The sequence below is a fragment of the Lepidochelys kempii genome, chromosome 8, assembly GCF_965140265.1.
Source record: "Lepidochelys kempii isolate rLepKem1 chromosome 8, rLepKem1.hap2, whole genome shotgun sequence".
NCBI lineage: Eukaryota > Metazoa > Chordata > Testudines > Cheloniidae > Lepidochelys > Lepidochelys kempii.
Genome location: NC_133263.1, coordinates 29,982,581 through 30,010,473, shown reverse-complemented (window position 1 = coordinate 30,010,473; position 27,893 = coordinate 29,982,581). Strand labels below are relative to the sequence as shown.

The 27,893-nt window shown below is 44.8% G+C and overlaps 1 protein-coding gene across 1 annotated transcript in view; it reads left to right on the top strand.

Moving 5' to 3' along the window:
- The window catches only part of SLIT3 (slit guidance ligand 3), an 802,550-nt gene that overhangs the window by 439,956 nt on the left and 334,701 nt on the right, over positions 1–27,893 (top strand). The window contains exon 5 of the mRNA XM_073355953.1: positions 4,613–4,684. Within this exon, the coding sequence (XP_073212054.1) occupies positions 4,613–4,684 (72 nt within the window). The remainder of the gene's footprint in view (positions 1–4,612; positions 4,685–27,893) is intronic.

Genomic DNA, 27,893 nt, shown 5'->3' with positions numbered 1-27,893 from the left:
CCGGGGTACGCATACCCTTGGTTGAGAACCACTGTCCTTGAGGATTGACTGGTGAAACTTTCACATGCAATAGTATATCTCCTAATAAACCAAGATCTATTAAAAACAGAGAAGGTGGAGTAAAACAAAAAGAAACAATTTGCTTAACACATCTAAATGTATACATCTCATAATCTAACCCAAATAGTTCAGTTACAGACCAAGGTCTTGTTTACTCAGTGTGGGAGTGCTTGTCAGGAGGAGGTAAATTCTTGTGCACACCAGTGTGTCATGCACTAGCTGGTTCATGTAGACCATGCTGGTATGCATTAAAAGTTCCCTAGTGTGTGTTAATATACTGTTTGAACAGGACTACATCAGTGCACACTCAGGAATATTTTGTATGCACCAGCAGGGTCTGCATAGGCCAGTTAGTGCATGACACCTTGGTGCACATTTAGAATTCACAGCCCACTGGTGTGCACTCCTGCATTGTGTACACAAGGCCAAAAACAATCTTACGTGTCCCAAGAGCAAGTCCTCGCTGTGTTCTTGTCCCCTCTGAATTCCTATCTCATGCAGTCCAGGACCTTGTCTCCTAAACAACCTGGATATCAAAGACCCCTGTACAGGACAGAATTCATGTCCAGACACTCCTCCCTTGATCTATGGGAAGCACCTCATTCTCCTAACTAGTTTTTTCCTGTTACCTGCAGAAACACTAAGGTTTTGGTCTTGCTGCTTTCTCTCTGAGATGGCCCATTGAGGATACGATGTTTAATAGCTGGCTTTCAGAAGCTTAATAGCACATCTTAGAGTTCACAAACCGTCACACTGAGTGACATTTGATGGGCCGTATCTGTTGTCTACACTGTGTGGGTTGTTTTTTGTTTTTGTTTGTCTAAAGATTAAATTCATTCCACTTAATTTCCTTGGTGATAAATTATAAATTAGAGACTCTGGTTCATACCGTCTGTTACACTCTTTGAGATAGGTGGATAACAACTACTGTGTAAGGATTCAGGACTGCATTATGATCAATAATGTATTTGTTATTTTTATTCCAAAATTCTAATCAATCTTTTGTTTTGTGATTGTTTATTTTATCTATTTTTCCATAGTTTCTGCTAACAAATAATTATTCATTTTTTTGTTTGCTAGTTTTTGTTTTGGGTTAATATTCACAGGAGAGCTTTTGATGCTTCCTTCACTATGGAACAAAACAGCAGTGGAGACTGACAAAAATGAAACGAAATAAACTGTGACACCAATTGGCTAGAACTCAGCGTCTATACATTATAGACAGATTTTGTAAAGTGTTTTGGATGGATCTGGTGGTGGTTTACTTGCTTATGAAAGGTGCTTAACAATAATTTGGCATATTGCTATCAAGCAGAGATAAACACGCTATTAGTAACTATCTCAAAAAGGCAAGCTTATAGTTGTGAAAGGGCACTTACATAAAATGAAGCATGCAGCACTGAAATTTTTCTCTATGCTGCATCACTAACACCATTAAAGCTGTCAGTTTGTCAGATCACTGGAGGTATTTATGAAATCAATACACAATCCTAGAGATTTATAGAAGCAGTATTGTTAGCCAGAGGAGAGCCTCAATGGAAAATAAAATTAATACAATTTACAAGCAGATTGTCATAGAAAATGGATGAATTTCCTACAGTCTCCTGTTTTTACTTCTCTGAAGAAAAAGGCTTAGGCATGGGGAGAAAGCAGAAGGTAATAGCATAAATTAGCCTGGTTAGTCCGTAATGTTGTTAGAAGAATTGCTTGAAACCAGGATTTTGTGTTTGAAGGTGATTTGGGGCAATGCATAATAAAAATCTTGAACAAAACATTAAAGTATGAATTAAGTTTTTTTTTTCCTGGATGTATTTGATTTTGGTTTCATAATTTCACTACTCCAAGCCCTTTTTATTTTGGTCTGTGTCCTTCTCTTGCTTTCAACCCTTATTTCTTTTTCCACATCTTAATCACACTTTGCTTCTCTTTTACCAGCATCAATAGCTCTCTCATGTGTCTTTCACACACCAAAGCCAATTGTTCTAGGGGAGGTGTTGTGAAATCCTTTGCTTTGTTCTTCTGTCTATAGTGGTTGCAGATTTGTTTGTCTTGGATGAAGGACCATCCTCAAACAACTGATTTTTTGTCATTGGCAAGCAGCAGAAGAAAGGAGAGGGGGAGGAAGGGTTGCTTCATAGATCAGTGGCAAACAAATTGGGAAGGAATTTGGATCTAGCTTGAAAAAGAGTCTCTTGTATACAACAACATGTTTTCAATGGGGAGAGTCTGAGTGAACAATTGTCTACTACAAGAATTTGGTGTAGACTAGATGACTGGTATAAATTGAATTAGTCTGATGTCAAGGACATAGCCCCCCACCCCCTTTCCTTTCTCTCTCTCTCTCTCTCTCCCCGCCTGACGGCAAACAGAAGAAAGCCCTCTGTGACATGGCTTGACCTGGAACGTCAGCATGGGCTTTTGTGAAATGCTCTGATTCTAAGACTAGGTTCAATAAAGTCAATTTGGTGGAGAATGGATTGGGATCTCACAGCAATACACAATTTATTAAAAGAAAAAGATATCTGGTGGCATGCCTTGTGTTTGCTGTCACTTACCTTTTTAATAATCATTTGAAAACCAGACTTCTGGTCTCATGCCAGGGCAAATTCCTGTTATCATAACAAATGTTTTAAGACAACATAACGAACACACAAACTGATACTACAGATTCTATGCTGTCCTGGCCATGTTTCCTTCTCCCTTTGCTCCTATCTTCTTCCAATCCCTTTGCTTCTGCCCTTTCCCCATCCCCTCCCTCCCATTCCTTTCCTCACCCACCTCTCGCCTCCCCTGTTCTTATTCATCTTGCTCCTAATCTCTCCCCCCACCCCACCCTGCCCCATTTTGTTTCTTTGCATTTGAATCAAGTTGCCTCTTTCTCCTTGCTGATTGGGTGCCAGCATGGGGAGCATTGTGAGTACCAGAGAGACAGTCTCCTTCTCTCAATGCCAGCGCCCATTGCCAGGAGGAGCAATCTCACAGGGAAGTCTTGCTCAGCCCCATGTTCCCGGGATGAGCCAACTTCAGTCATGGTCTGGAGATGGTGCATACACAGTCCAGTTGCATATAATAGCTGTGAGGGAAGGGAGCATGCTCCAGGCAGATCGAACCTTTGGAGAATGTAGCTGCCAGACTCTTAACAAACCTCTCCTGAGAATGCGTGAATGGTAGTTTTCAGAGGTTCATGGCTTAGCCACATTTGGGTGAATTTTTCTGGACATCCAAATCTCTGACACTAGAGGACCCCTTCCATATTTCCAGCTTGTTGCTGCTAAGCCTAGAGGCTCTGGACTGTCTCAACAAAACAGTTGTAAGAATTTTTAATCATGTGCAAAACACTTATTTTCCCCTATCTTGTTCCTGTAAGTGGTTGAACAATTTTAACTGAAAGATCCCTCAGAATTTCAGCCTTAGTCAGGCACCCAGCGTTAATAGTTTCAACACAAACTGATATAGTTTGGCAAAATAATAAGGAAATGAATATGGGTTTTATAAGGTATGTCTACACTGCTACTGGGAGTGAATATCACAGCCCAGGTCCACAGACTTATGCCAGCAGGGCTCAGGCTAGCATGTTAAAAGTAGCTATGCAGATGTTTTGATGTCCAGGCTTGGGCTGGAGCTTTGGCTCTGAAGTTCGCCCCTTTCTGGAGGCTTCAGAACCCAAGCTCCAGCCTGAACCAGAGCGTCCACGTGGCTATTTTTAGTGTGCTAACACAAGCGCCACTTGAGCAAGTCTGTCGACCCCGGCCATGAAACATGCTCGCAGCAGATGTGTAGACAAACCTATATTAGAAGTTGGGCAACCTGAAATATTGGCACTGCTGCCTGGGCCGCCTCTAATGCAAATCTTAAAAGTCCAACTTACAAAAGTTCTGTAACACTTTAAGGGCAAAGAAATTTGAGAGTGATCTGCAAAGAACACATCTTAAAGTGTTGTACTGCAGGTTACAAATGTCATCTTTCTCATTGATACGCAGGACAATGCCTTCTGAGCAAAACCAGTCAAATTTGTATTTGTTTTATTTTGCATTTAATTTGAGTAAATTTTTTGATTCTATGATTCTGTTCATCCAGACCCCAGTTAAGCTATCAATGTCAACCTAAATTGATGATCTGATCATAGGAAAGCCCAGCATTTTAAAATGTTGTTAAGATAATGTATCAATTGTATTTGCTTTTTAAACAGGTAGATTAATATCAGGTCACAGGAGAAATGGGAAGAAGCTGCACTTGCACCAAAATTAAAAGATTACAAAGCTGAGGTGCACTTTTGTGCTGCAAATATCGTGGTAGTGATTCACACGCACTGATTGATATGACAGCCCTAAAAAAACACATTTAGAGATGTGGTGGAAGTTCTGTTACTTGTACAGCCATTTTTAACAAATGCCACCACTTTTTTTTTTTATAAAGGAAATAATGGGATTTCTTTGCCAAAGTCGAACAAGTCTGGAGTTGCCAAACTGGTTATATTCTGTTATCTCAATGCAGTTTAGGGAAATGTGTTCTCTTTGTTAATATGATGTGTTTTTCCTCTTCCCTTGTTTAGAGATCTAAGTGAAAACCAAATTCAAGGAATCCCAAGGAAGGCCTTTCGAGGAATTACTGATGTGAAGAACTTGTAAGTGATGCTTTATTTGGTGTTTGTTGTGAAGTCTATTCAACATGATGGGGTCTAAATTAGCTGTTACCCTACCACAGAAGAAAAAGATCTTGCTGTCATCCTGGATAGTTCTCTGAAAACATCTGCTCAATGTGCAGCAGCAGCAGTCAAAAAAGCTAACAGAATGTTACCAACTATCAGGCAAGGGATAGGTGGTAATAAGACAGAGTATATCATAATGCCACTATTTAAATCCATGATACGTGCACACCTTGAATACTGCATACAATTCTGGTCACCCTGTCTAAAAAAAGATAAGAATTGGAGAAGGGGGACTAAAATGATTAGATATGGAATGGCTTCAATGTGAGGAGAGATTAAAAAGACTGGATTGTTGTTTAGAAAAGAGACGACTAAGTGGGGATAAGATTGAGGTCTATAAAATCATGAAGGTTGTGGAGAAAGTGAATAAGGAAGTTTTATTCATCCCTTCACAAGAATCAGGGATCACCTGATGAAATTAATAGTAGGTCTGAAACGAACATGTGGAAGTACTCCTTCACACACTTCATAATCAACCTGTGGAACTTTTTGCCAAGGGATTGTGAAGGCCAAAAATATAACTGGGTTCAAAGAAGAAATGGGTAAGTTCATGGAGGATAGGTCCATTAGTGGCTATTAGCTAGGATGATCAGGGATGCAACCCCATGCTCTGAGTGTCCCTAAACCTCTGACTGCCAGAAGCTGGGACTGGACTACAAGGGGTGGACCACTTGATAATTGCCCTGTTCTGCTGATTCCCTCTGAAGCATCTGGGACTGGCCACTATTGGAAGACAGGATACTGGGCTAGATGGACCATTGATTTGTCCCAGTATGGCCTTTCTTAAGTTGTTACATTCTTATGTTCTTTGCACTACTGCTATTATTTATTTGAGCATCAGATGTGGGCTCAGCTCTATGTAGCACACATAGAAAGATGGTCCCTGCACCTAAAAAGAGGTTACAGTCAAAGAACATATATGCTCCCCGCAGTACACACAAACAATTCCCATCCATCAGTAGCAGTTCTGAACAAAGACAGATGTGCAGATTATATTCTTAAATTGGGAGACCCTACTATGACAACAATGCATAATCTTACCCTGCAAAATTTGGGTAAATTACAGGCTATGTGCTAAAGTGTATCAGTCAAAGGAAACAGTAGAATAGATCAGTGAGAAGTTGAAAGGGACCAGCATCACGATGTTAGCTGAAGTTGTGTTTTTGTTCTTCATCCCACAGCTTCATTCAAAGAGTAAAGGTAATTATATTACAGAGCATAGGTCAGAGCTAAACAGATCCACCACAAATTTCAGAGTAAAGAAAAAAAAAAAGTGGGCCATTTCCAGCAGTTGACAAGAACGTCAGAGGAACAGTGGGGCGGGGTGGGGAGGGGGCGGAATAAACATGGGAAATAGTTTTACTTTGTGTAATGACCCATCCACTCCCAGTCTTTATTCAAGCCTAAATTAATTGTATCCAGTTTGTAAATTAATTCCAATTCAGCAATCTCTCATTGGAGTCTGTTTTTGAAGTTTTGTTGTTGAAGAAAACATTCAAAAACCAGTTGGAGAACACGTCAATCTCTTTGGTCACTCAATTACAGACCTTTGGTCACTCAATTACAGGTCAACAAAAAAACCTTCAAAAACAGACTCCAACCAGAGACTGCTGAATTGGAATTAATTTGCAAACTGGATACGATTAACTTAGGCTTGAATAAAGACTGGGAGTAGATGGGTCATTACACAAAGTAAAACTATTTCCCTATGTTTATCTCCCCCTCCCCCCCCCCCCCCCGACATTCTTGTCAACTGCTGGAAATGGCCCACCTTGATTATCACTACAAAAGGTTCCCCCCCCACACTCCTGCTGGTAATAGCTCACCTTACCTGATCACTCTCATAGAATATCAGGGTTGGAAGGGACCTCAGGAGGTCATCTAGTCCAACCCCCTGTTCAAAGCAGGACCAATCCCCAACTAAATCATCCCAGCGAGATGTGTATGTCTTACAGTGTGTATGGTAACACCCATTGTTCCTGTTCTCTGTGTATATAAATCTCCCCACTGCATTTGCCACTGAATGCATCCGATGAAGTGAGCTGTAGCTCACGAAAGCTTATGCTCAGCTAAATTCCTTAGTCTCTAAGGTGCCACAAGTCCTCCTTTTCTTTTTGCCTTATGCTAGTATCACAAAAACTCCACCTCATTGCTACTGTTAGAGGCAAGATAGGGCCATCTTGAAACAAGCATGGTTATAGCCAGCAAGTTGTCAGTGAGGGAGGGGTTCAGTGCCTGGTCTCCTGCCCCTAAAGAAGGCTGCTTTCTAGACTCAGAAAGGGGGGCAAAAGTCTCTAAAATTCATTGTAAAACTGTGTAACATACATAACATATGTTCTAGGAGTATGAGTACTGTGGTAGTGTAACCTTCTGGTGAGTGTGTATTACAGGTCTCCCTCTGTGCCATGAGGACATGAGTTATTACAGTCCCCAGTCAAAACAGGACCAACACCAACTAAATCATTGCAGCCAGGTCTTTGTCAAGCCAGGCCTTAAAAACCTCTAAGGATGGAGAGTCTACCACCTCCCTAGGTAACCCATTCCAGTGCTTCACCACCCTCCTAGTAAAATAGTTTTTCCTAATATTCAACCTAGACCTGCCCCACTGCAACTTGAGACCATTGCCCCTTGTTCTGTCATCTGCCACCACTGAGAATAGCCGAGCTCCATTTTCTTTGGAATCCCCCTTCAGGTAATAGAAGGCTGCTATCAAATCCCCCCTCACTCTTCTCTTCTGCAGACTAAACAAGCCCAGTTCCCTCAGCCTCTCCTCATAAGTCATGTGCCCCAGCTCCCTGATCATTTTCATTGCCCTCCGCTGGACTCCCTCCAATTTGTCCACTTCCTTTCTGTAGTGGGGGGACCAAAACTGGACACAATACTCCCGTTGTGGCTTCACCAGTGCCGAATAGAGGGGATAATCACTTCCCTCAATCTGCTGGCAATGCTCCTACTAATACAGCCCAATATGTCGTTGGCGTTCTAGGCAACAAGGGCACACTGCTGACTCATATCCAGCTTCTTGTCCACTGTAATCCCCAGGTCCTTTTCTTCAGAACTGTTGCTTAGCCAGTCTGTCCCCAGCCTGTAGCAGTGCATGGGATAGTGACCCCATTGTGCTAAGCACTGTGTGCACATATAATGTAAACACTGAGTCTACTCCAAGAGAATAGGTGGATATAACAAACAGAGAGAGGGGAAGCATAGGGTAATACTGACACTATTAAGCTCTGTGTAATGAGCAGCAGTCATAGCATAGTAGATGGTTAGGTATTACCAAGTGTCTTTGTATCTGTAGATATGAAAGAGAAGTGTAATTTGAATTAAAGTACATGCAATAAACAGCCCCTCTTCTACATTAGATTGTGCAAGTGTTCAAGTGAACTGAATGATGTTAGCTTAGTGTTGCGTTGAGTACAGATATAGGGGTCCATTACCCCATTTTATGGATATTTTGTGTTTCATTTGGGACATTTGCAATGAGAATCTTTTGATTTCTAAGAAAATTGAATTATTTTCTAATCTTAAAACATATCTGTCCATCCACATCAGTCTAGGGAAGGGATAGTCAATAGGTGGACCATGGGCCAAATCGGTACAGCCAGATACTTTTGAACAGACCACAAAAACTTTTTATTTACTTATTATTATCATTATTGTGGTGTGCATTTCCTCAATAAGCCATTAACATTGTTTGGCCTTTTTACTGTTATACCTGAAAGGCTGCTTGTGGGCGTTTTCAACCTCACAACATGTTTCAGTAAAACATACACAGCCTAATTACATGACAATGGTGAATATGGGGTGCCAGGATGTCACAGGTGGAACAACCCATTTTGTGTTATTTTGTTTATTAATTAGGCATAGTTTTTGATATATTAATTTTGGTTCACTTATTTTTGGTTGTTTATTAAGCATGATTTTAACACAGTTTTTGAGTTATATTAGTAGGCTCCTCTGTTTGGACTAATTTAATTTTTGGGGGGAGGGAGTTATACTTTTTATTAACATTTGTTACTATTGGTTATTGTGACTGTTTGTAAACTTTTACCTACTTTTTAAAATTGAGCTTACAGTTAGGATAAATGTATAGGCCCAGTTATCACAAATGTTAATATAAAGCTTTAATTGTATAAGCCAAAATGGTATCAAAGATGCTAATAACTGTGTTTTTGAGGAAAAGAAAAGAAGTTAGTAGAGCTGGGCTGGAGCTGTTGCTGCTGTTAGTCTGATCCGATTTCCGAATAGAAAAAGCCAAGCATACGAAACAGGGAGCGAAGAGAACAGCAAGATAGAAAATGCAGCTTCTGTCTCTGGTGTTGACTTTTACTTGCAATCTCGTGGCTGGAAAAACACAGGCACACCACATGGTCTTATTGGCCACTCTGAGACCTGGAACTGGAAACATGTACCAACCTCAGGCTGTTTAGGGCATTTCATTTAGTTGCCTCTTTCTAGTCATAGCCTTACACCACTGTTGCAAAATATGCAGTCTTGGCTGGCTAAGCCAGACTCTTATAGGCAGAAGGACAAAAAGAGAGAGGAAAGAGAAGAAATAAGGTGGGGAAGGAAAAGGGTATATGCTGGAGTGGGGAGGCGAGAGAGATATGAGAGACGCTCCATAATCCCAGGGATGGTAGGGTTTCAGTCAGTGAATGTGGGGGTGATGTAATTATCAGGATGAAGATCCAGGGTCCCAGGACATGGTGGGGTTGGCAGCTGTGATGGTGAAGCTGGCTCCAGTAGCACACTCCAGCACTTTTAGCTACATAATAGATTTTTTTTTATTAGCTTCTCAATCTGGTATTTTTACTGTAGACCCCATTGGAACACTCTTTTTTTGAAGTGCCTCTCCATAGCAAATGTCCTACTTACATCTTTCTACAAACCATCTTTAATGTTACAAGACTGTAACACGGTACGAGGGGCTTTAGTTTATATATACAGGAATTTTCTGAAATAGTTTTATGACTCCTATATGCACCTCAGTTTCCCCTATATTGGGGGGGTGGAAGAAGGACTGTTTGCTCTCAGGGTGAGGCAAAGAAACATAGGTGTAAATGACGCCTAGCAGCTTATGTCTGAATGAATCATTGAAAAGGACTGGCCAAGGCCAACCCCGTTCCAGTTGACTAATAAACCCACCTGTTTTCACAACACTGTTTGAGTGTCAATGCCAGTGCTTACTTTGTCACTTGCCAATGCACTTACATAGCATGGTATACCATTTGCGATAGACCCAGGCCAGTTGGGTACAGCAGAGTAGTAGAAGACAGATATACTGGTTACTGGATAAGCAATTTTCTGTACCCTGAGTGACCAGAGCAGGGGCTGCGCTAGAGCAACCAGGAACCTGCTAGAACCAATTAAGACAGGCAAGCTAATTAAGACACCTGGAGCCAACTAAGAACATACTAGAATCAATTATAGCAGGCAGCCTAATCAGGACACCTGGTTTAAAAAGGACCTCCCATCAGTTAGTGGAGGGTGTGCAAGGAGCAGGGAGTGACAAGGTGTCCTGCTGGAGGACTGAGGAGTACAAGCGTGATCAGGGATGGTGCAACCGTTAGGCAAACTAGGCAATCACCTAGGGTGCCAAGATTTGGGGGCGCCAAAAAGCGGTGCCCCCAAATTTTTTTTACATTTTAACTTGTCTTCTCTCTGACGAGCATGGTCACTGCCTGGCTGCCCCGCAGCGCACGGAGCCAGGGGACGGACCGGCGGGGCGGGGCCCGGACCGGGCTCAGCTTTCACTGCAGCGGGTGGGTCAGCACCGTGGGCAGTAGCAGATTTACCATGGCACCAGCTATGGTACCGGGCCCACACTCCAAAGGGGCCCAGGCGACCACTCTTCTCCATCCCCCACTCTCCCCTGCGGGGGCAGAAGCTTGGTGCTGCGGCTCTCGGGGCTCTGTCCTGCTTCAACAGGGCAGACTGTGCGGGCAGCCAAGCACCCCCCTCCTCTGCCTCTTCCCCCAGCATGCTGGGTTCCCGCCTCCCCCCTCACTCCCTCACCCTCCCTGCCACTGATCAGCTGTTGCCGGTGAGAGGGAGGAAGCGGAGAAGAGGCAGGAGCGGGGCTTTGGGGAAATGGGTGGAATTGGGGCAGATCCCTTCCAGCCTCCTGCCATGAGCCGCTATGGGCAGGGGGCTGGGAGCATCCCCATGACCCTAGCCCACACCCCCAGCCCTCTGCCCTGACTCCTGAACCCCCCTCACACACACCCAGCCCCCCAGTCCTGACTCCTGCACCCCCACATATACCCAGCCCCCTCCCCCCGCTTCATGCCCTGACTCCTGCCCATCCCCAACCCCACCCTGAGCACCAAACAGGAGCTCCTGCAACCCTTGCACTGAATGGGAGCTGCCCCAGGTAAGCGCTCCACACCCAAACTTCATGCCCCAACCCTGAGCTCCCTCCCTCATTCGAGCTCCTGGCCAGACCCTGCACCCCAACCCCCAGCCTGCTCCTGCACCCTAACTCCCTCCCAGACCCTGCACCCCCACCCTCAGCTCGGTGCAGAGAGAGACAAAGAGAACATGTAGAGCCAGGGAGAAGGTAGGTACGTGCTCTATGTGGGCAGGGGTGAGGGGGGGATCCTGTTTACCCTCTCCCCAGTCCTGCTGCTCTTGCAGTTTACTCCCAGCCTATCCCTTGCTCCAAGGACCAACCCTAGCTCCCGCCCCACTGTGCTTTTGCCCCCAGTCCCTGCCTTGCTCCAGTCAGCAGGGACTAATCCTCCCCCCATGACCCACTATGCTCTTCTTGCCCCTGGCCCCTGCCTCACTCCAGCTGGGGACCAATCCTTCCCCCCCACCATGCCCAGCTGTCAGAGTGGATAAAAATCAATGACTTTAAAAAAAATCAAAAAATTGGATATTTGTATTGGATTTGTGAGGGGAAAAGATCATTTTAATTAAGATACATTATATCATGGAATAGGGATTATAAATTCTAATTCTATAGTATGAGACAATATATTCATAATGTTTAAGAAAAGTTTTGTAAATGAGTTCTAATAGTTCATGGATTAGGGACCCAATCTTATGGGGTTCCACAGGCTTCTGTATAGATTATTTAGGTTAATTTTTCTATCTACCCAATGGTACTCAGTGCTCAATCTAGAAGATACCATCAGAGATGCTTAGTTTTGCATTTCTGAAACTGTGGATTTGTGTCTCCAGAGGTAACATTCTTTTTAACAGCAAAAATGTTTTTAAATAAATAATGTATAGAGGTGAGAAATAACAGACCTTAACTCTATTGTCCATCTGCAAATTTGTGTACACAGGGTATGTCTACACTACAAAATTAGGTTGAATTGATAGAAGTCGTTTTTTTAGAAATTGGTTTTATATATTCGAGTATGTGTGTCCCCACAGAAAATGCTCTAAGTGCATTAAGTGCATTAACTCGGCGGAGCGCTTCCACAGTACCGAGGCAAGGGTCGACTTCCGGAGCGTTGCACTGTGGGTAGCTATCCCACAGTTCCCGCAGTCTCCGCTGCCCATTAGAATTCTGGGTTGAGATCCCAATGCCTGATGGGGCTAAAACATTGTTGCGGGTGGTTCTGGGTACATATCGTCAGGCCCCCGTTCCCTCCCTCCCTCTGTGAAAGCAGCAGCAGACAATCGTTTCGCACCTTTTTTCTTGAGTTACCTGTGCAGACGCCATACCATGGCAAGCATGGAGCCCGCTCAGGTAACCATCACCGTATGTCTCCTGGGTGCTGGCAGACTTGGTACTGCATTGCTACACAATAGCAGCAACCCCTTGCCTTGTGGCAGCAGACGATGCAGTAGGACTGGTAGCCGTCATTGTCATGTCCGAGGTGCTCCTGGCCACATCGGCCAGGAGCGCCTGGGCAGACATGGGTGCAGGGGCTACATTAGAAGTGACTTGACCAGGTCATTCTCTTTAGTCCTGCAGTCAGTCCTATTGAACCATCTTATGGTGAGCAGGCAGGCGATACGGATTGCTAGCAGTCCTATTGTACCATCTTCTGCCGGGCAGGCAAGAGATGAGGATGGCTAGCAGTTCTACTGCATCATCTTTTGCCGAGTAGCCATGAGATGTGGATGGCTTGTAATCCTTCTGCACCATCTGCTGCCAGCCAAAGATGTAAAAGATAGATGGAGTGGATCAAAACAAGAAATAGACCAGATTTGTTTTGTACTCATTTGCTTCCCTCCCTCCCCCGTCTAGGGGACTCATTCCTTTAGGTCACACTGCAGTCACTCACAGAGAAGGTGCAGCGAGGTAAATCTAGCCATGTATCAATCAGAGGCCAGACCAACCTGCTTGTTTCAATAAGAACAGTTACTTAGGTGCACCATTTCTTATTGGAACCCTCCGAGAAGTCCTGCCTGAAATACTCCTTGATGTAAAGCCACCCCCTTTGTTGATTTTAATTCCCTGTAAGCCAACCCTGTAAGCCATGTTGTCAGTCGCCCCTCCCTCCGTCAGAGCAACGGCAGACAATCGTTCCGCGCCTTTTTTCTGTGCGGACGCCATACCAAGGCAAGCATGGAGGCCGCTCAGCTCACTTTGGCAATTAGGAGCACATTAAACACCACACGCATTATCCAGCAGTATATGCAGCACCAGAACCTGGCAGAGCGATACCGGGCGAGGAGGCGACGTCAGTGCGGTCACGTGAGTGATCAGGACATGGACACAGATTTCTCTGAAAGCATGGGCCCTGCCAATGCATGCATCATGGTGCTAATGGGGCAGGTTCATGCTGTGGAACGCCGATTCTGGGCCTGGGAAACAAGCACAGACTGGTGGGACCGCATAGTGTTGCAGGTCTGGGATGATTCCCAGTGGCTGCGAAACTTTCGCATGCGTAAGGGCACTTTCATAGAACTTCGTGACTTCCTTTCCCCTGCCCTGAAGCGCATGAATACCAAGATGAGAACAGCCCTCACAGTTGAGAAGCGAGTGGCGATAGCCCTGTGGAAGCTTGCAACACCAGACAGCTACCGGTCAGTTGGGAATCAGTTTGGAGTGGGCAAATCTACTGTTGGGGCTGCTGTGATGCAAGTAGCCCACGCAATCAAAGATCTGCTGATATCAAGGGTAGTGACCCTGGGAAATACGCAGGTCATAGTGGATAGCTTTGCTGCAATGGGATTCCCTAACTGTGGTGGGGCCATAGACGGAACCCATATCCCTATCTTGGCACCGGAGCACCAAGCCGGCGAGTACATAAACCGCAAGGGGTATTTTCAGTAGTGCTGCAAGCTGTGGTGGATCACAAGGGACGTTTCACCAACATCAACGTGGGATGGTCGGGAAAGGTACATGACGCTCGCATCTTCAGGAACTCTGGTCTGTTTCAAAAGCTGCAGGAAGGGACTTTATTCCCAGACCAGAAAATAACTGTTGGGGATATTGAAATGCCTATAGTTATCCTTGGGGACCCAGCCTACCCCTAATGCCATGGCTCATGAAGCCGTACACAGGCAGCCTGGACAGTAGTCAGGAGCTGTTCAACTACAGGCTGACCAAGTGCAGAATGGTGGTAGAATGTATATTTGCACATTTAAAGGCACGCTGGTGCAGTTTACTTACTCGCTTAGACCTCAGCGAAACCAACATTCCCACTGTTATTACTGCTTGCTGTGCGCTCCACAATATCTGTGAGAGTAAGGGGGAGACGTTTATGGCGGGGTGGGAGGTTGAGGCAAATCACCTGGCTTCTGGTTACGCGCAGCCAGACACCAGGGCGGTTAGAAGAGCACAGAAGGGCACGGTACGCATCAGCGAAGCTTTGAAAACCAGTTTCATGACTGGCCAGGCTATGGTGTAAAAGTTCTGTTTGTTTCTCCTTGATGAACCCCCCCCCCCCAGCCCCTTGGTTCACTCTTCTTCCCTGAAAGCTAACCACCCTCCCCTCCTCCCTTTAATCGTTGCTTGCAGAGGCAATAAAGTCATTGTTGCTTCACATTCATGCATTCTTTATTCATTCATCACACAAATAGGGGGATGTCTACCAAGGTAGCCCGGGGGTGGGGGGGTGGAGGAGGGAAGGAAAATGCCACACAGCACTTTAAATGTTTACAACTTCAAAATTTATTGAATGCCAGCCTTCTGTTTTTTGGGCAATCCTTACCTCTCTTTCAAAGTAAAAAGTAAAAAGTTTCAAAAAGTTCAATGAATAGAAGATTGTTGGGGGCAGAATAGACAAGGAGAAGAAGTCTGGAGATCATTGTGAGAAGTGAGGTACATATGCTTTTTTGTTAAAATATTATGTTTGCTGTTGAAGAAAAAAATCCAGAATACTTAACATTGTTGTTTTAGTTAAATAAAACAATGTAAATATCTGTCTGGTGGTGTTCTCCTAATACAGCCTGGCAAGAAAATCCTGCAAATATTAATGATTAACCTCTTGAATTCGAGATAGTTCACCTCCCAATGACTTCATAAATATCTGCTTCAATTATCTTTGATAAATGAAATAACCAAACGATCATTCATTTTCTGATATAGTTGTAAAACTCATCTGAAAAGTTTTCAAAATAAATCATGATTTAAAAATGTATAGTGTGTATCTTCTAAAAATGAAACCTACATCTATTTCTGAGTTGTGAAGAATATGTATTAAGGTTATAACAACCAACAAGAATTCACTTTTATGTAGAAACCCATGATTAAATCAAGTCTTCCTAACTGGTGATTTAAGTCATGATTTAAATCAAATCCAGCTGCCCACTGTGCTCTTGCCCCTGGCTGCTACATTTCCCAGCGGGGCCCACAAATATGTTTGGTGCCAGGCCCAGAAAAAGTTAATCCGGCCCTGGCGGGAGCTGGGCCAGTCCCTCCGGGGTGGGGAGCATGGGGTCTGGCCTGCTCAGGGGCGGAGCACAGCCCCCATGGGCCCGCGAAGTGGGCCAAGCTCATCCCCCTAAGGCGGTACCCTTCACAGAGCAGCGCTGTGGCGAGACCAGATGGGAGCTGCAGGCGGGTGCTACGGGGATGGAGCGGGACTCCTTGCCCAAAGCCTGAGGGTACCTGGGTACCTGCTGCTGCCTCCCTGTGTGTCCCTGGCAGCCTTCTAACTGGTGCCCAGCCCCCCCCCCCCCCCACAGCGAGCAGCCTCGGAGATCCCTGCCTGCCCCCCTTATTCTACATTTGGCCCGGGACACTTTTAAATTTCTTGGGGCAGTTTACCCGTCTCAGGATTTCTATGGGAAGTGCTCATTTGGAGCCACAGCTGGTCAATGCGGAGAAAAGCGGGCACCATGAGGCATTATAGTTACCAAACATGGAAACCTCCCCCTCTGGGTCCCCAGAATGTGTGTGTGTGTGTGACATGTCATTTTTCTCGTCGTGCGCAGCCATCACTGGTTCTGACAGGCTGTTTATAATGCTAAGTTGACTAGTTTTTGGAGGTTGTCGACTGAGGCTAACTATTTTTGTTGAGTTGTTTCAGATCTAAGGCTCTAGCAAGTGCTGCTGCATCATTTCGCTAATACTTTGTGTCAACTGTATGTGTATTTTCAGTATTTGAGTGTATATGTTTGTGTGCGAATATGCATGTGTAGATTGTTGAGATTTGTCATATTGATATTGTCATTGCCACTTTGTACTGTAGTGAAGCAGTACGAAGGGAGGGGAAAGGAGAGGGAAGGAGAGGGGGGCGCAAGGTGGAAGTTTCACCTGGGGCGCGAAATATCCTTGCACCGTCCCTGAGCGTGATCAAGCTTCAGGAGGAAGATCCTGTGGTAAGGATAAAGAAGGTGCTGAGGGGGAGGCCATGAGGAAGTAGCCCAGGGAGTTGTAGCTGTCATGCAGCTGATACAGGAGACATTGTAGACAGCTGCTATCCACAGGGCCCTGGGTTGGAACCCAGTGCAGAGGGCAGGCCGGCTTCCCCCCATCCGTCCAACTCCTGATTGGACACCGGAGGAGTTGACCTGGTGTGTGAGCAACACCAGAAGGGAAGGTCTAATTTGGAAAGGGATCTGGCCTGTCCCCAACCCACTAGGTGGAACAACAGAGACTGTGGAAATTGTTCTCCATTTTCCCCCATGCTGGCCAGTGATGATGTTAGCTGAGTGAACAGCAGGTTTGAGCCTCTAGCAGAAGCAGACAAACTGAGGGCTGCCATGAACCTCTGAGGCGAGCAAATCCACCAAAAAGCTCAGGACCCACCAAGGCAGAGGAGAAACTTTGTCACACTGGTGTCAGGGGTGGGATTAGGCGCACTACGTAGCGGAACGGTGTTGGTTTTTTTTTAAAAAAAGGGGGGGGTTATTATTTTTTTTCCTACCACCACAATGGAGGACATAGTGCGGGCACTGATACAAGCCACGGTCGCCCAGCAGGAGGCTACCTGTGTCCAGGCAGCCGCTCAACAGGAGGCAGTATGGCTGCAGCAAGAGACTAATCACCTGCTGATGGACCAGGCTGCTCAAGACCATGCTATGTTGCGGGAACTGGTAAACCAGATAAAGGCCCTTACAGAGCGGAACTGCAGCCATGATGGGACGCAGTTCATACGGGCCAGCAATTTGCTGCAGAAAATGACGCAGGAGGATAATGTAGAGGTGTACGTCCTGGCCTTTGAGAGCCTAGCCCTGTGGGAGGCTTGGCCCTAAGAACAGTGGTCTGGCATCCTTGCTCCATTCCTGTGTGGGGAGGCCCAGAAGGCCTATTATGATGTGTCTGAAGAGGCTGAGGCAGACTACTCCGAGCTGAAAGCAGAGATCTTGGCCAGATCTGGGGTAACAAACGCAGTGCGAGCCCAGTGGTATCACAAGTGGAGGTACCAGGAAAACAAAACCCCACTGTCGCAATTATATGACCTCATCCATCTCGCATGAAAGTGGTTATGAACCGAGTCCCAGAGTCCAGAAGAGATACTCAAGGTTTTGGTTATTGACCGATACATGAGGGGACTACCGCCAGACCTTCACGCCCAGGTAAGCCAGAATGAACCCTCCACCTACGACAAGGTTATCGCACTGGTAGAGAGGCAAAGGACAGAGAGGGAGCTGACCCAACCAGTTAAGGAAGAGGCACCCTGGGTTAAACTAGCAGCAGCAAGCCTCAGAGCTTGGACGACGGGGCCCACAGGAAGGCCCAGGGGGAAAAAGAGAGGGGCTGAGGGCCCACCGGCGGCCACAAAAAGTCAGAGCTCTAAGGGTGAAGAGGATTGTGACATTAGACTGTCCAAACCTAGAGACCAGGGAATGCCTAGGGCCCATACAGATGTTATGCCTGTGGGGAGTGGGGACACATAGCAGCCCAGTGCCCCTACATCATAGACCCCATGCAGCGTAACCTGGGAGACTGGGCAGACCCATGCAGCCTACTCAATCTTGTAGGGGTCGCAGTCATCCCACATAAATATACAAGGCAGGTAAAGTTGGATGAGGTAGAAACCATGGCACTCGTAGACTCGGGGAGTGCTATCACCCTAATTTTGGGTAAACTAGTAAAGTGCAGCCAGTTAACGCAAGCTAAGAGTATGGGGTTGGGACTGTTAGTTACTACCCCATCATACCAGTGAAAAATGAAATTCAGGGAAATGTCACCAGAGTGAAAGGAGGGGTAGTCCCAAACCTCCCATACCCCGTGCTCATAGATAGAGATTTCTCCGGGTTTGGAAACTTGCTCCCACTGGAGGTATTGGAGGGAAGGGAGCTCCCTGAACTTTGGGAGACTTTCACGGCAGAATGTCACCTCCCATTTTTCACGGAAATGTCCCACAAACTATTCCCTGACCCGGGGAAAGGCAGGAAGACCAAGAGAGAAAGAAGGGCGGCCAAGGCCTTGGGTACCCGAATCTTCCTACAGGGACAGAGGGCCACCTGTGTAGGCAGACATACACAGGCAACCGAAGGGGAGGGTCTCAAGACGGAGGAGGGGTCAGAGACCGGTTCCAACCCCAACCTCATGGAACTGACCAAGAGGGCAGAGACAGATCCCGAGAGTTCAGGCTGATAAGTCCCGGGAGAGAGACTTTTGGACGGGACCAGGTGGAAGACCCAAGGTACGAGAACGCCAGGAAGAAGGTGGCTGAGATAGATGGGGTACCTGTAGAGGGAAAGGCCCATGGGCCAGGGCCTTATTTTGTGATCAAGAGGGACCTCCTATACCGGGTCGTGCAAATGCAGGCGCAAGAGGTACACCAGCTCCTAGTACCCCGAAACACCAGAAGGCAATATTAAACCTCGCTCACAGTCACCTTTTTGGAGGGCACCTGGGGGTGGAGAAAACCCAGGCGTGAATCTTACACAAGTTCTTCTGGTTGGGGTTACATGAAGATGTCCGGCGGTACTGTGCCTCCTGCCCCAAATGTCAATTGCGCAGCCCTCGTCCACATCTAAGAGCCCCTTTGGTACCCCTGCCGATCATCGTTCGAGCGGATCTTCATGGATTTTGTGGAGCCACTAGAGAAAACGACCAGAGGCCACCAGTATGTGCTTGTCATCCTAGACTATGCAACCAGGTACCCAGAAGCTGTACCCTTACAAAACACAGACTCCAAGAGCATTGCCAAAGAACTAGTAGCAATCTTTGCCTGGGTAGGGCTACCAAAAGAAATCCTCACAGATCAGGAAACACCATTCATACCCAAGCTGACGAAGGACCTGTGTTCCCTGCTCCATGTCCAGACCCTGTGGACCTTGGTTTACCACTCATGTTCGCCATCCATGAGGTCCCCCAAGCTTCCACCGGATTCTCCCCCTTTTGAGCTGTTGTATGGACACTACCCCCCAGGCATCCTGGACGTTGCCAAGGAAATTTGGGAAGAGGAACGCAGTGAGGGGAAGAACATAGAGCATGTGCTACGGTTGAGGGATCAGATAGCCCAGGTCACTCCCATAGTGAGGAAGCACCTAGAGAAGGCCCAAGAGGCCCAGCGAACCTACTACAAACATCAAGCCAAGGTTTGACAGTTTCAACCTGGTGACCGAGTAATGGTACTGTACCCATGGCTGAAAGTAAGCTGTTGGCCCAGTGCCAAGGGCCCTACGAAATAATCGAACCCATAGGGGAAGTAAATTATAAGGGGCAACAACCAGAACGTTGAAAACTGGAGCAGATATATCACGTCAATCTTCTGAAACCCTGGCATGCCCGAGAGGCATGCACAGTGGTTCAAGAGGACATATACCGAAAGAACAAAACCCCTGAACAGGTGAGGGTGTCTCCCGGTCTAACAGCCCAGAAGAAAGAGGTAACTGAGATGATCGCCCAATATCAAGACGTATTCTTGACAAAGCCGGGTCACACAACTGGGACATATCATCACGAACCCTGGGGCCAGAGTAACAATCAGGCCCTACCGGGTGCCGACAGCCACAATGGAAGAAATAAAATCGGAAGTAAGGAAAATGCTGGAGATGGGGATCATCGAAGAATCCCACAGTCAGTGGTCCAGCCCATAGTTTTGGTGCCCAAACCTGATGGCCCCACGAGGTTCTGCAACGACTTCCGTTGACTAAACAAGATATTCCAGATTGATGCCTACCCTATACCCTGCATAGACTTTTAACTAGTGGACAGTCTGGGTAATGCCCGGTACTTGACGACCCTAGACTTGACAAAGCGATACTGGCAGATTCCCCTAGCCAAAGATGCAAAGGAAAAGACTATATTCTCTACACCAGAGGGTCTTTTCCAATATAAGGTCCTCCCTTTTGGACTACATGGGGCCCCAGCTACCTTTCAGCGCCTCACGGGCAAGCTATTACGCCCCCATGCCAGCTAGGCTGCGACCTATTTTGAAGACATGGTGATTTATACCCCAGACTAGGAAACCCACTTGAAGAAGGTGGGGACGGTCCTTGATACCTTCAGGCGAGCTGGCTTTATGGCAAACCCTGTTAAGTGCACTGTGGGGTTCATGGAGACCAAATATCTTGGCTATGTGGTAGGAAAAGGTCTGGTAAAACCCAACTGAATAAGTTAGAGGCCATCCAAAATTGGCCACGGCCGAGTCGTAAGAAGCATTCCTAGAGGTGGTGGGGTACCGGTGTTTCATCCCCCATTTTGCCACAAGGGCAAATCACCTAACGGACTTAGTGAATTCCAGTCTTCCTGATCCAGTCAGATGGTCCGACGCAGCAGAGAGGGCATTTGCGGACCTACGGACTGCCCTCTGAGTAACCCTGTATTGATAGCCATGGATTTCACCAAGGAATTCATCCTTTCAGATGCATCCGAGGTGGGGTTAGGGTCCATCCTATCGCAGATGGCGGGGAAGAGGAACACCCAATTCTCTACCTCAGTAGGAAGCTCCTTCTGAGGGAACAAAAATATGCACTGGTAGAGAGAGAGTGCCTCGCTGTAAAATGGGCCATGGAAACGTTGTGATACTACCTTCTGGGGTGCAGATTTGTCCTCGTGACTGACCACGCCCCTCTTCGGTGGATGCAATGGAACAAGGAAAAGAACATAAGGGTAACCAGGTGGTTCTTATCCCTCCAACCTTTCCAGTTCTGCATACAGCACAGAGTGAGGTGTCAAAATGGCAATGCCGATGGCTTATCTCGTGTACACTGTCTGGTGTTCCAAGCTGTCCAACCCCTTCGTGTTGAGCAGGGGGGAGGGATAAGTGATAGACCCAGGCCAGTTGGGTACAGCAGAGTAGTAGACGGCACAAGTACTGGCCACTGGATAAGCAGTTTTCTGTTCCCTGAATGACCAGAGCAGGGGCTGCGCTAGAGCAATCAGGAACCTGCTAGAACCAATGAAGGCAGGCAAGCTAATTGAGACATCTAAAGCCAATTAAGAACATATTAGAATCAATTATGGCAGGCAGACTAATCGGGACACCTGGTTTAAAAAGGACCTCCCATCAGTTAGTGGAGGGTGTGCAAGGAGCAGGGAGTGAGAAGGCGTGCTGCTGGAGGACTGAGGAGTACAAGCGTGATCAGGCTTCAGGAGGAAGATCCTGCGGTGAGGATAAAGAAGGCGCTGGGGGGAGGCCATGGGGAAGTAGCCCAGGGAATTGTTGCTGTCACGCAGCTGATACAGAAGACATTGTAGATAGGTGTTATCCCCAGGGCCTTGGGCTGGAACCCAGTATAGAGGGTGGGCCAAGGTTCCCCAATCCCCCCCACTCCTGATTGGACACAGGAGGAGTTGACCTGGTTTGTGAGCAACACCAGAAAGGAAGGTCTAATTTGGAAAGGGATCTGGCCTGTCCGCAACCCACGAGGTGGGACAACAGAGACTGCAGAGATTGTTCTCCGTTTCCCCCATGCTGGCCAGTGATGAGGTGAGCTGAGTGAATGGCAGGTTTGAGCCTCTAGCAGAAGCGACCAAACTGAGGGCTGCCATGAACCTCTGAGGCGAGCAAATCCACCAAAAGGCTCAGGACCCAACAAGGCAGAGGAGGAACTTTGTCACACGTTGTAAACCTATGCACATTTATTTTGCTATTAAATACGTACCATAATATCTAGAACATTATGGCATGCAAAAACCTTTCTGTGACTATTGGGTCTACTTATTAAATGAGTTCTCTTGGTCTATGCTCATACCCCTTTTGTATTTACTTTCTGTTAACATTTATCAGATTAGCTTTTTCAAAAAATGAATTTCCAAGTTGCATATTCAAGTTTTCACAAAAGCTGAATTTTTCTGTTAGTATGAACAGTTGCTTGTGCGCTCATACAACCAGGGGACAAGAACAATGCTGTGTGACATTTCTTACCCATCACAGTTAAGCAACACAGTTTCTATTTACAGTATTCATGATCCATTCACAGAGAGAGAGAGAAGTAAGTGAATAAATAAATAAATAGTCTACTTAATTAAAATAATGAATAAATCTGAGGAAATGACAATATGCTTGCAAGTATTTCAGAAGCAGAAAGAAGGTAAGTGATCATGAATTATTTGCTGAGCTCTGCTTACAATGTGCAGCATATCTTAATTAATGTTGCATTAGAAACCTTAACAACCTTAGGTGGGATTTTCAAGGGAGCCTAAACTCTTAGGCCCTTTGAACATCCTAATCTTAATTTCTTGACTCCTGTATGGTTGAATTTGCCAATTTAACATTACATTAATATTGGAGCTTGCACAAAATTATTTGGGGAATAGAAAATGAATCTGGTCTGATTGTCCACTGGTTTAAGAAGGTGTAAAATCTGGAGTAAATATTAAAGTCAATTATTACACCAATATAAAACCACTTAAATGAGACGGAAGTTGGGTCCTGCATGTTTATGCTTTTGTATTTGTGTACACAAAGGCTGACCAAAAAGTGTTTGTCTCTGATGTCTATGTCAGACACATAATATTTTAAATATGTTCCAATATATAAGAGTTTAAAAGGCAAATAATTTTTATTGTGGAATGGATTCCACATGGCTTTGATCCTGAACATTGATATTTCTTGAGCATCTTCAGAGGTGCCAAACGGTTCAGAGATAAAGTATAACCATTTATATGAGAAATTTATTCTGGAGACAAGTCTCATATATCCTTTAAGGCATGAATGGATCATATTATTTATAACTAAAAACCTTGTAAAAGTTTTCTTTTCTTCATATCGCTAAATTCACAATTACTTTCTAAGTATTCTAGTGGATTACATCTTTCTAACTCTGTAATTGCTATTCATTGTGATATTGACCATAATGTATTCAGGAGGTATCCCTGTGGCTGTCACAATCACTTTCAGAGAAATTCCATGATAATGCAGCATTATTGTACTATTAAAATAATGTATTATCAACTTAACTCTTGTTAATTTAATGAATATATTTAACTTTCACCATCTGATCCACCCCTAATTATAAATGCAAAAACCACATATTTCACAATTACATCATTAAAAAGATGTGATTGATTGAAATGTATGTGCATATTCCCTGTACAATGCAGCATGCATTTAAGATGATTTTTCTTACCATGCACAAACCAATCAAGGAGAGAGGTTAAGGCTTGGTACTAGATATTTCTTGATACAGCAATTTTTCTTTCTTCTCATGTTGAATTAAAGTGTTATAAAGAGCGATTGCACTGATAATTTAGTGTGGTGCGTTTGCCATCAGGGAATCAGGTGGGAATTGTCTCGATAAACCTTTTCCATCTTTACTGTGACACTATATTGTGTACACTTGCAAGCTTGAGAAACAACTTAAACTCTGGCTTCCTATTCCACATAGAGGACAGCTGGCAGTGCCACAAACACATATTTATCACCTTCCCGTGCCCTTAAACACCTCTCCTACCCAATTACCCACTCAGAAAATAGCACCTGAGATATTAGTGCATTATTTCCTGAGTGTTTTTTATCCCTGAGATTCTGAATTTAAAATACTGTGTATAAACCACAGTGACGCCCACTAACTTGTGACTGTGTGCTAAATTCTAGCCTTGGGACTTGATGAAGGCTGCATTACTTGGAGCTATCTTGGCATGTGGCACTTCTCACTGACCAAGAAAAAAGCCTGGAGAAAAATGCCTTGTGGCATGACCTGAAGGTTGCCAAATCTGACCAAAATTTCCAATAAGTTCTTGGAATTTATTGGGACATTTTTTTTTTGTTTCAGAAAGTGGATAAATTAACCGGGCAGACAGCCATTTTAGACTTGGAGTTAAAAAGAAAGCAGACTTTAACAAACCCATAGAATTGATAAGGCCCCTGGGAAGAAAATAGAAAGAAAAAGATGTTCAGGAGAGCTGGCTGTTTCTCAAGGAGACATATAAATGCACAACTGCCAACTATTCCAATGTAAAGAAAAGATAGGAAGAATAGTAAGAGGCCAATATGGTTCCATAAGGAGCTCTTCAATGGCTGGAAATCAAAAAGGAATCCTACGAAAAGTGGAAACATGGACAAATTGCTAAGGAGGAGTACAAAAGAATAGCACAAGCATGTAGGGAAAAAATCAGAAAGGCTAAAACAGAATATGAGTTAACCTGGCAACAGACAGAAAAGCTAATAAGACATGGTTCTATAAATACATAAGGAGAATGAGAAATATGAAGGAAAGTGTAGGTCCTCTATTAGTGAGGAAAGAGAGCTAATAACTAATGACATCAAAAAGCCTGGGGTGTTTAATGCCTGTTTTGCTTCATTCTTCGTTAAAAAGGTCAATGGTGAATCAACACAATTAATATTTGACAACAATGATATCTGCATGCCATGCTAAGCTCCATATAATTTCCCTGAAACTGATTTTGGAGGGTGAGGGATAGCTCAGTGGTTTGAGCATTGGCCTGCTAAACCCAAGGTTGTGAGTTCAATCCTTGAGGGGGCCATTTGGGGCAAAAATTGGGGATTGATCCTGCTTTGAGCAGGGGGTTGGACTAGATGACCTCCTGAGGTCCCTTCCAACCCTGATATTTTATGATTCCATAACAAGGGAGAAGGAACGCAAACCAAAATAGGGAAAGGACAGGCTAAAGAATATTTAGAAGAGCTAGATGTATTCAAGTCGGTAGGGCCTGATGAAATTCATCCTAGGGTACTTAAGCAATCGTGGAACCATTAGCAGTTGTTTTAGAGGGCTGCTGGAGGACGGGTGAGGTACCAGAAGCCTGGAGAAGGGCAAACATAATATGTATCTTTAAGAGGGGGAACAAAGTGGACCTGGGAAACTATAGACCTGCCAGCCTAACTTCAATACCTGGAAAGATTCCAGAACACATTATTAAACAATAATTTTGTCAGCACCTGGAGGATAATAGGTTTATAAGAAATAGCCAGTATGGATTTGTCAAGAACAAATCTTGCCAAACCAATCTCTTTTCCTTCTTTACCAGGTTTACAAGCCGAGTGGGTAGTGGGAGACCTGTAGATGGTGATATATCTTGTTTTTCATAAAGCTTTTGACATAGCCCACATGACATTCTCATTAGCAAATTAGGGAAATATGGTCTAGATAAAATTGCTATAAAGTGGGTACACATCTGATTAAAAACCCATATTCAAAGAGTAGTTATCAATGGTCCGTTGTCAGACCCTCCCAGTTTATCTAGTGGGGTTGCACAGGGGTCAGTCCTGGGTCTGGTACTATTTAATATTTTTATTAATGGCTTGGATAATGGAATGTAGAATATGCTTATTAAATTTGTGGATGACATCAAGCTGGGAGGGGTTGTGAGCACTTTGGAAGACAGGATTAGAATTCAAAACTATCCTGACAAATTAGAGAATTGGTCTCAAATCAGCAAGAAGAAAATCAATAAAATACTTCACTTAGGAAGAAAAAATCAAATGTCAGTTATTCCCCCTTCTATGCTAGTACTGCTGAAAAGGATCTGGGGGGTTATAGCAGATCACAAATTGAATATGAGTCAACAATGTGATGTAATTGCACACAAGGATAATATTATTCTGTGGTGTATTAACAGGAGTGTTTTATGTAAGACACAGGAGGTAATTGTCCTGGTCTGTTTGGCCCTGGTGAGGCCTGAGCTGAAGTACTGTGTCCAATTCTGGGTACCACACTTTAGGACGTGGTCAAATTGGAGAAGGTCCAGAGACAAGCAACAAAATTGAGGACAGGTTAAGAAACCCTGATATATGAGGAAAGGTTAAAAAACTGGGCATGTTTAGTCTTGAGAAAAAAAGACTCGAGGGCAGGGGGTGAGACTGGTAAGATTTCAGATATATTAAGGGCTATTATGAAGAAGATGGGGATCGACTGTTTTCCATGCCCACTGAAAGTAAGACCAGAAGTAATGGGCTTAATCTGCAGCAAGGGAAATTTAGGCTAGATATCAGGAAAAAACTGCCTAACTATAAGGGTAGTTAAACTCTGGAATAGGTTTCCAAGGGAGATTGTGGAATCACCATCATAGGAGGTTTTAAAAAACAGGTTGGACAAACACCTATCATGTGCATGACAGTACCCCGCCCCCCAAGGAAGCTAAAGAGTTTGGTCTTAAATGCAAAGATTGCCCCTGGCCATATTTTAAAGGGAATATTTTTAAAAGAAATGCTGGTTTTTTAGAGCAGCAGGAAGATCTATAAGAAATGTGAACTACTTGGGGAGTATTAAGGATATAGGGGATATATGTGAGACATGGAAGAATTCCAAGTAGCCTTACATGAAGTTTGGGGACTATGACATCATCCTTTTTTATCCATGCCTCCTTTAGTTGCTTGCTTAGCCTATCACTGCTTTCATTTATTACACACATTCTGCTTTTTGTGATCTTGTCTTCCATGTTCTTTCTCCTAAATAGAACATCAGTTGACTAGCACTTGTGAAAAATATTAAACCTTTCAAGTACATCCATCCCTGATATGAACCTTTTCCTGTGATTATCTGTGTGTAACTGAATGATATCACTGAAATTTACATAAGCATATCCATATTAATTAATTTGGCTTCTAATATCCATTTGCATTAGAGGAAGTATTTGTATTCTGTGGCTGTCCATAGCAGTAGGCTTGACCAGCCATGAGGGATTTTTCAACAATAAATCATTAGAAACCAAACCTGTGACCCTTGGAAAATGAATTTCCCTACTGCAGAGCTGGTCTTAGTTCCCCTCTGCTGCATAAAATGTCAACTAGATAAAGCTGAAATATCTCCTATGTCTATTTAGAAGTATTCAACCTGCAAAATACAAATAAATAAAATAACAGTATATGTTAGTTCAGCCTATATCTCAGCCTTAAAAAATGGCCTTTTCATGTTTTTAAAAATCTTTAATATTTAGATTCACTAAAAAATTACAGATATTTAATTATTGTTAGATTTTTATGAAATCTAAGCCCTATGCCACTGCAACAAGGCTCATTTATAATATGATTAAATTTTAATGGTTTTTATTTTATACCTCTAATGCAGAGGTGGGCAAACTAAAGCCCGTAGGCCACATCCGGCCCATGGGACTGTCCTGCCTGGCCCTTGAGCTCCCGGCTGGGGAGGCTAGCCCCCGGCCCCTCCCCTGCAGCCTCAGCTTGCCGTGCCGCCAACGCTTTTGGCGGCAGGGCTGTGAGCTCCTGTCGGGCAGCGCAGCTGCATGAGTCACTGGTGTAGTGTATTAAATTGCTCCCCGTAGGAATGTGCTACTTACGTGTACTACTTATGGCTGCCAGTCCTGGTGCTTTGAGCTGTGGGTGGGTAGGGGTTGGATAAGGGGTAGGGAGGTCCTGGGGGCAGTCAGGGGACAGGGAGCAGGGGGCGGCTG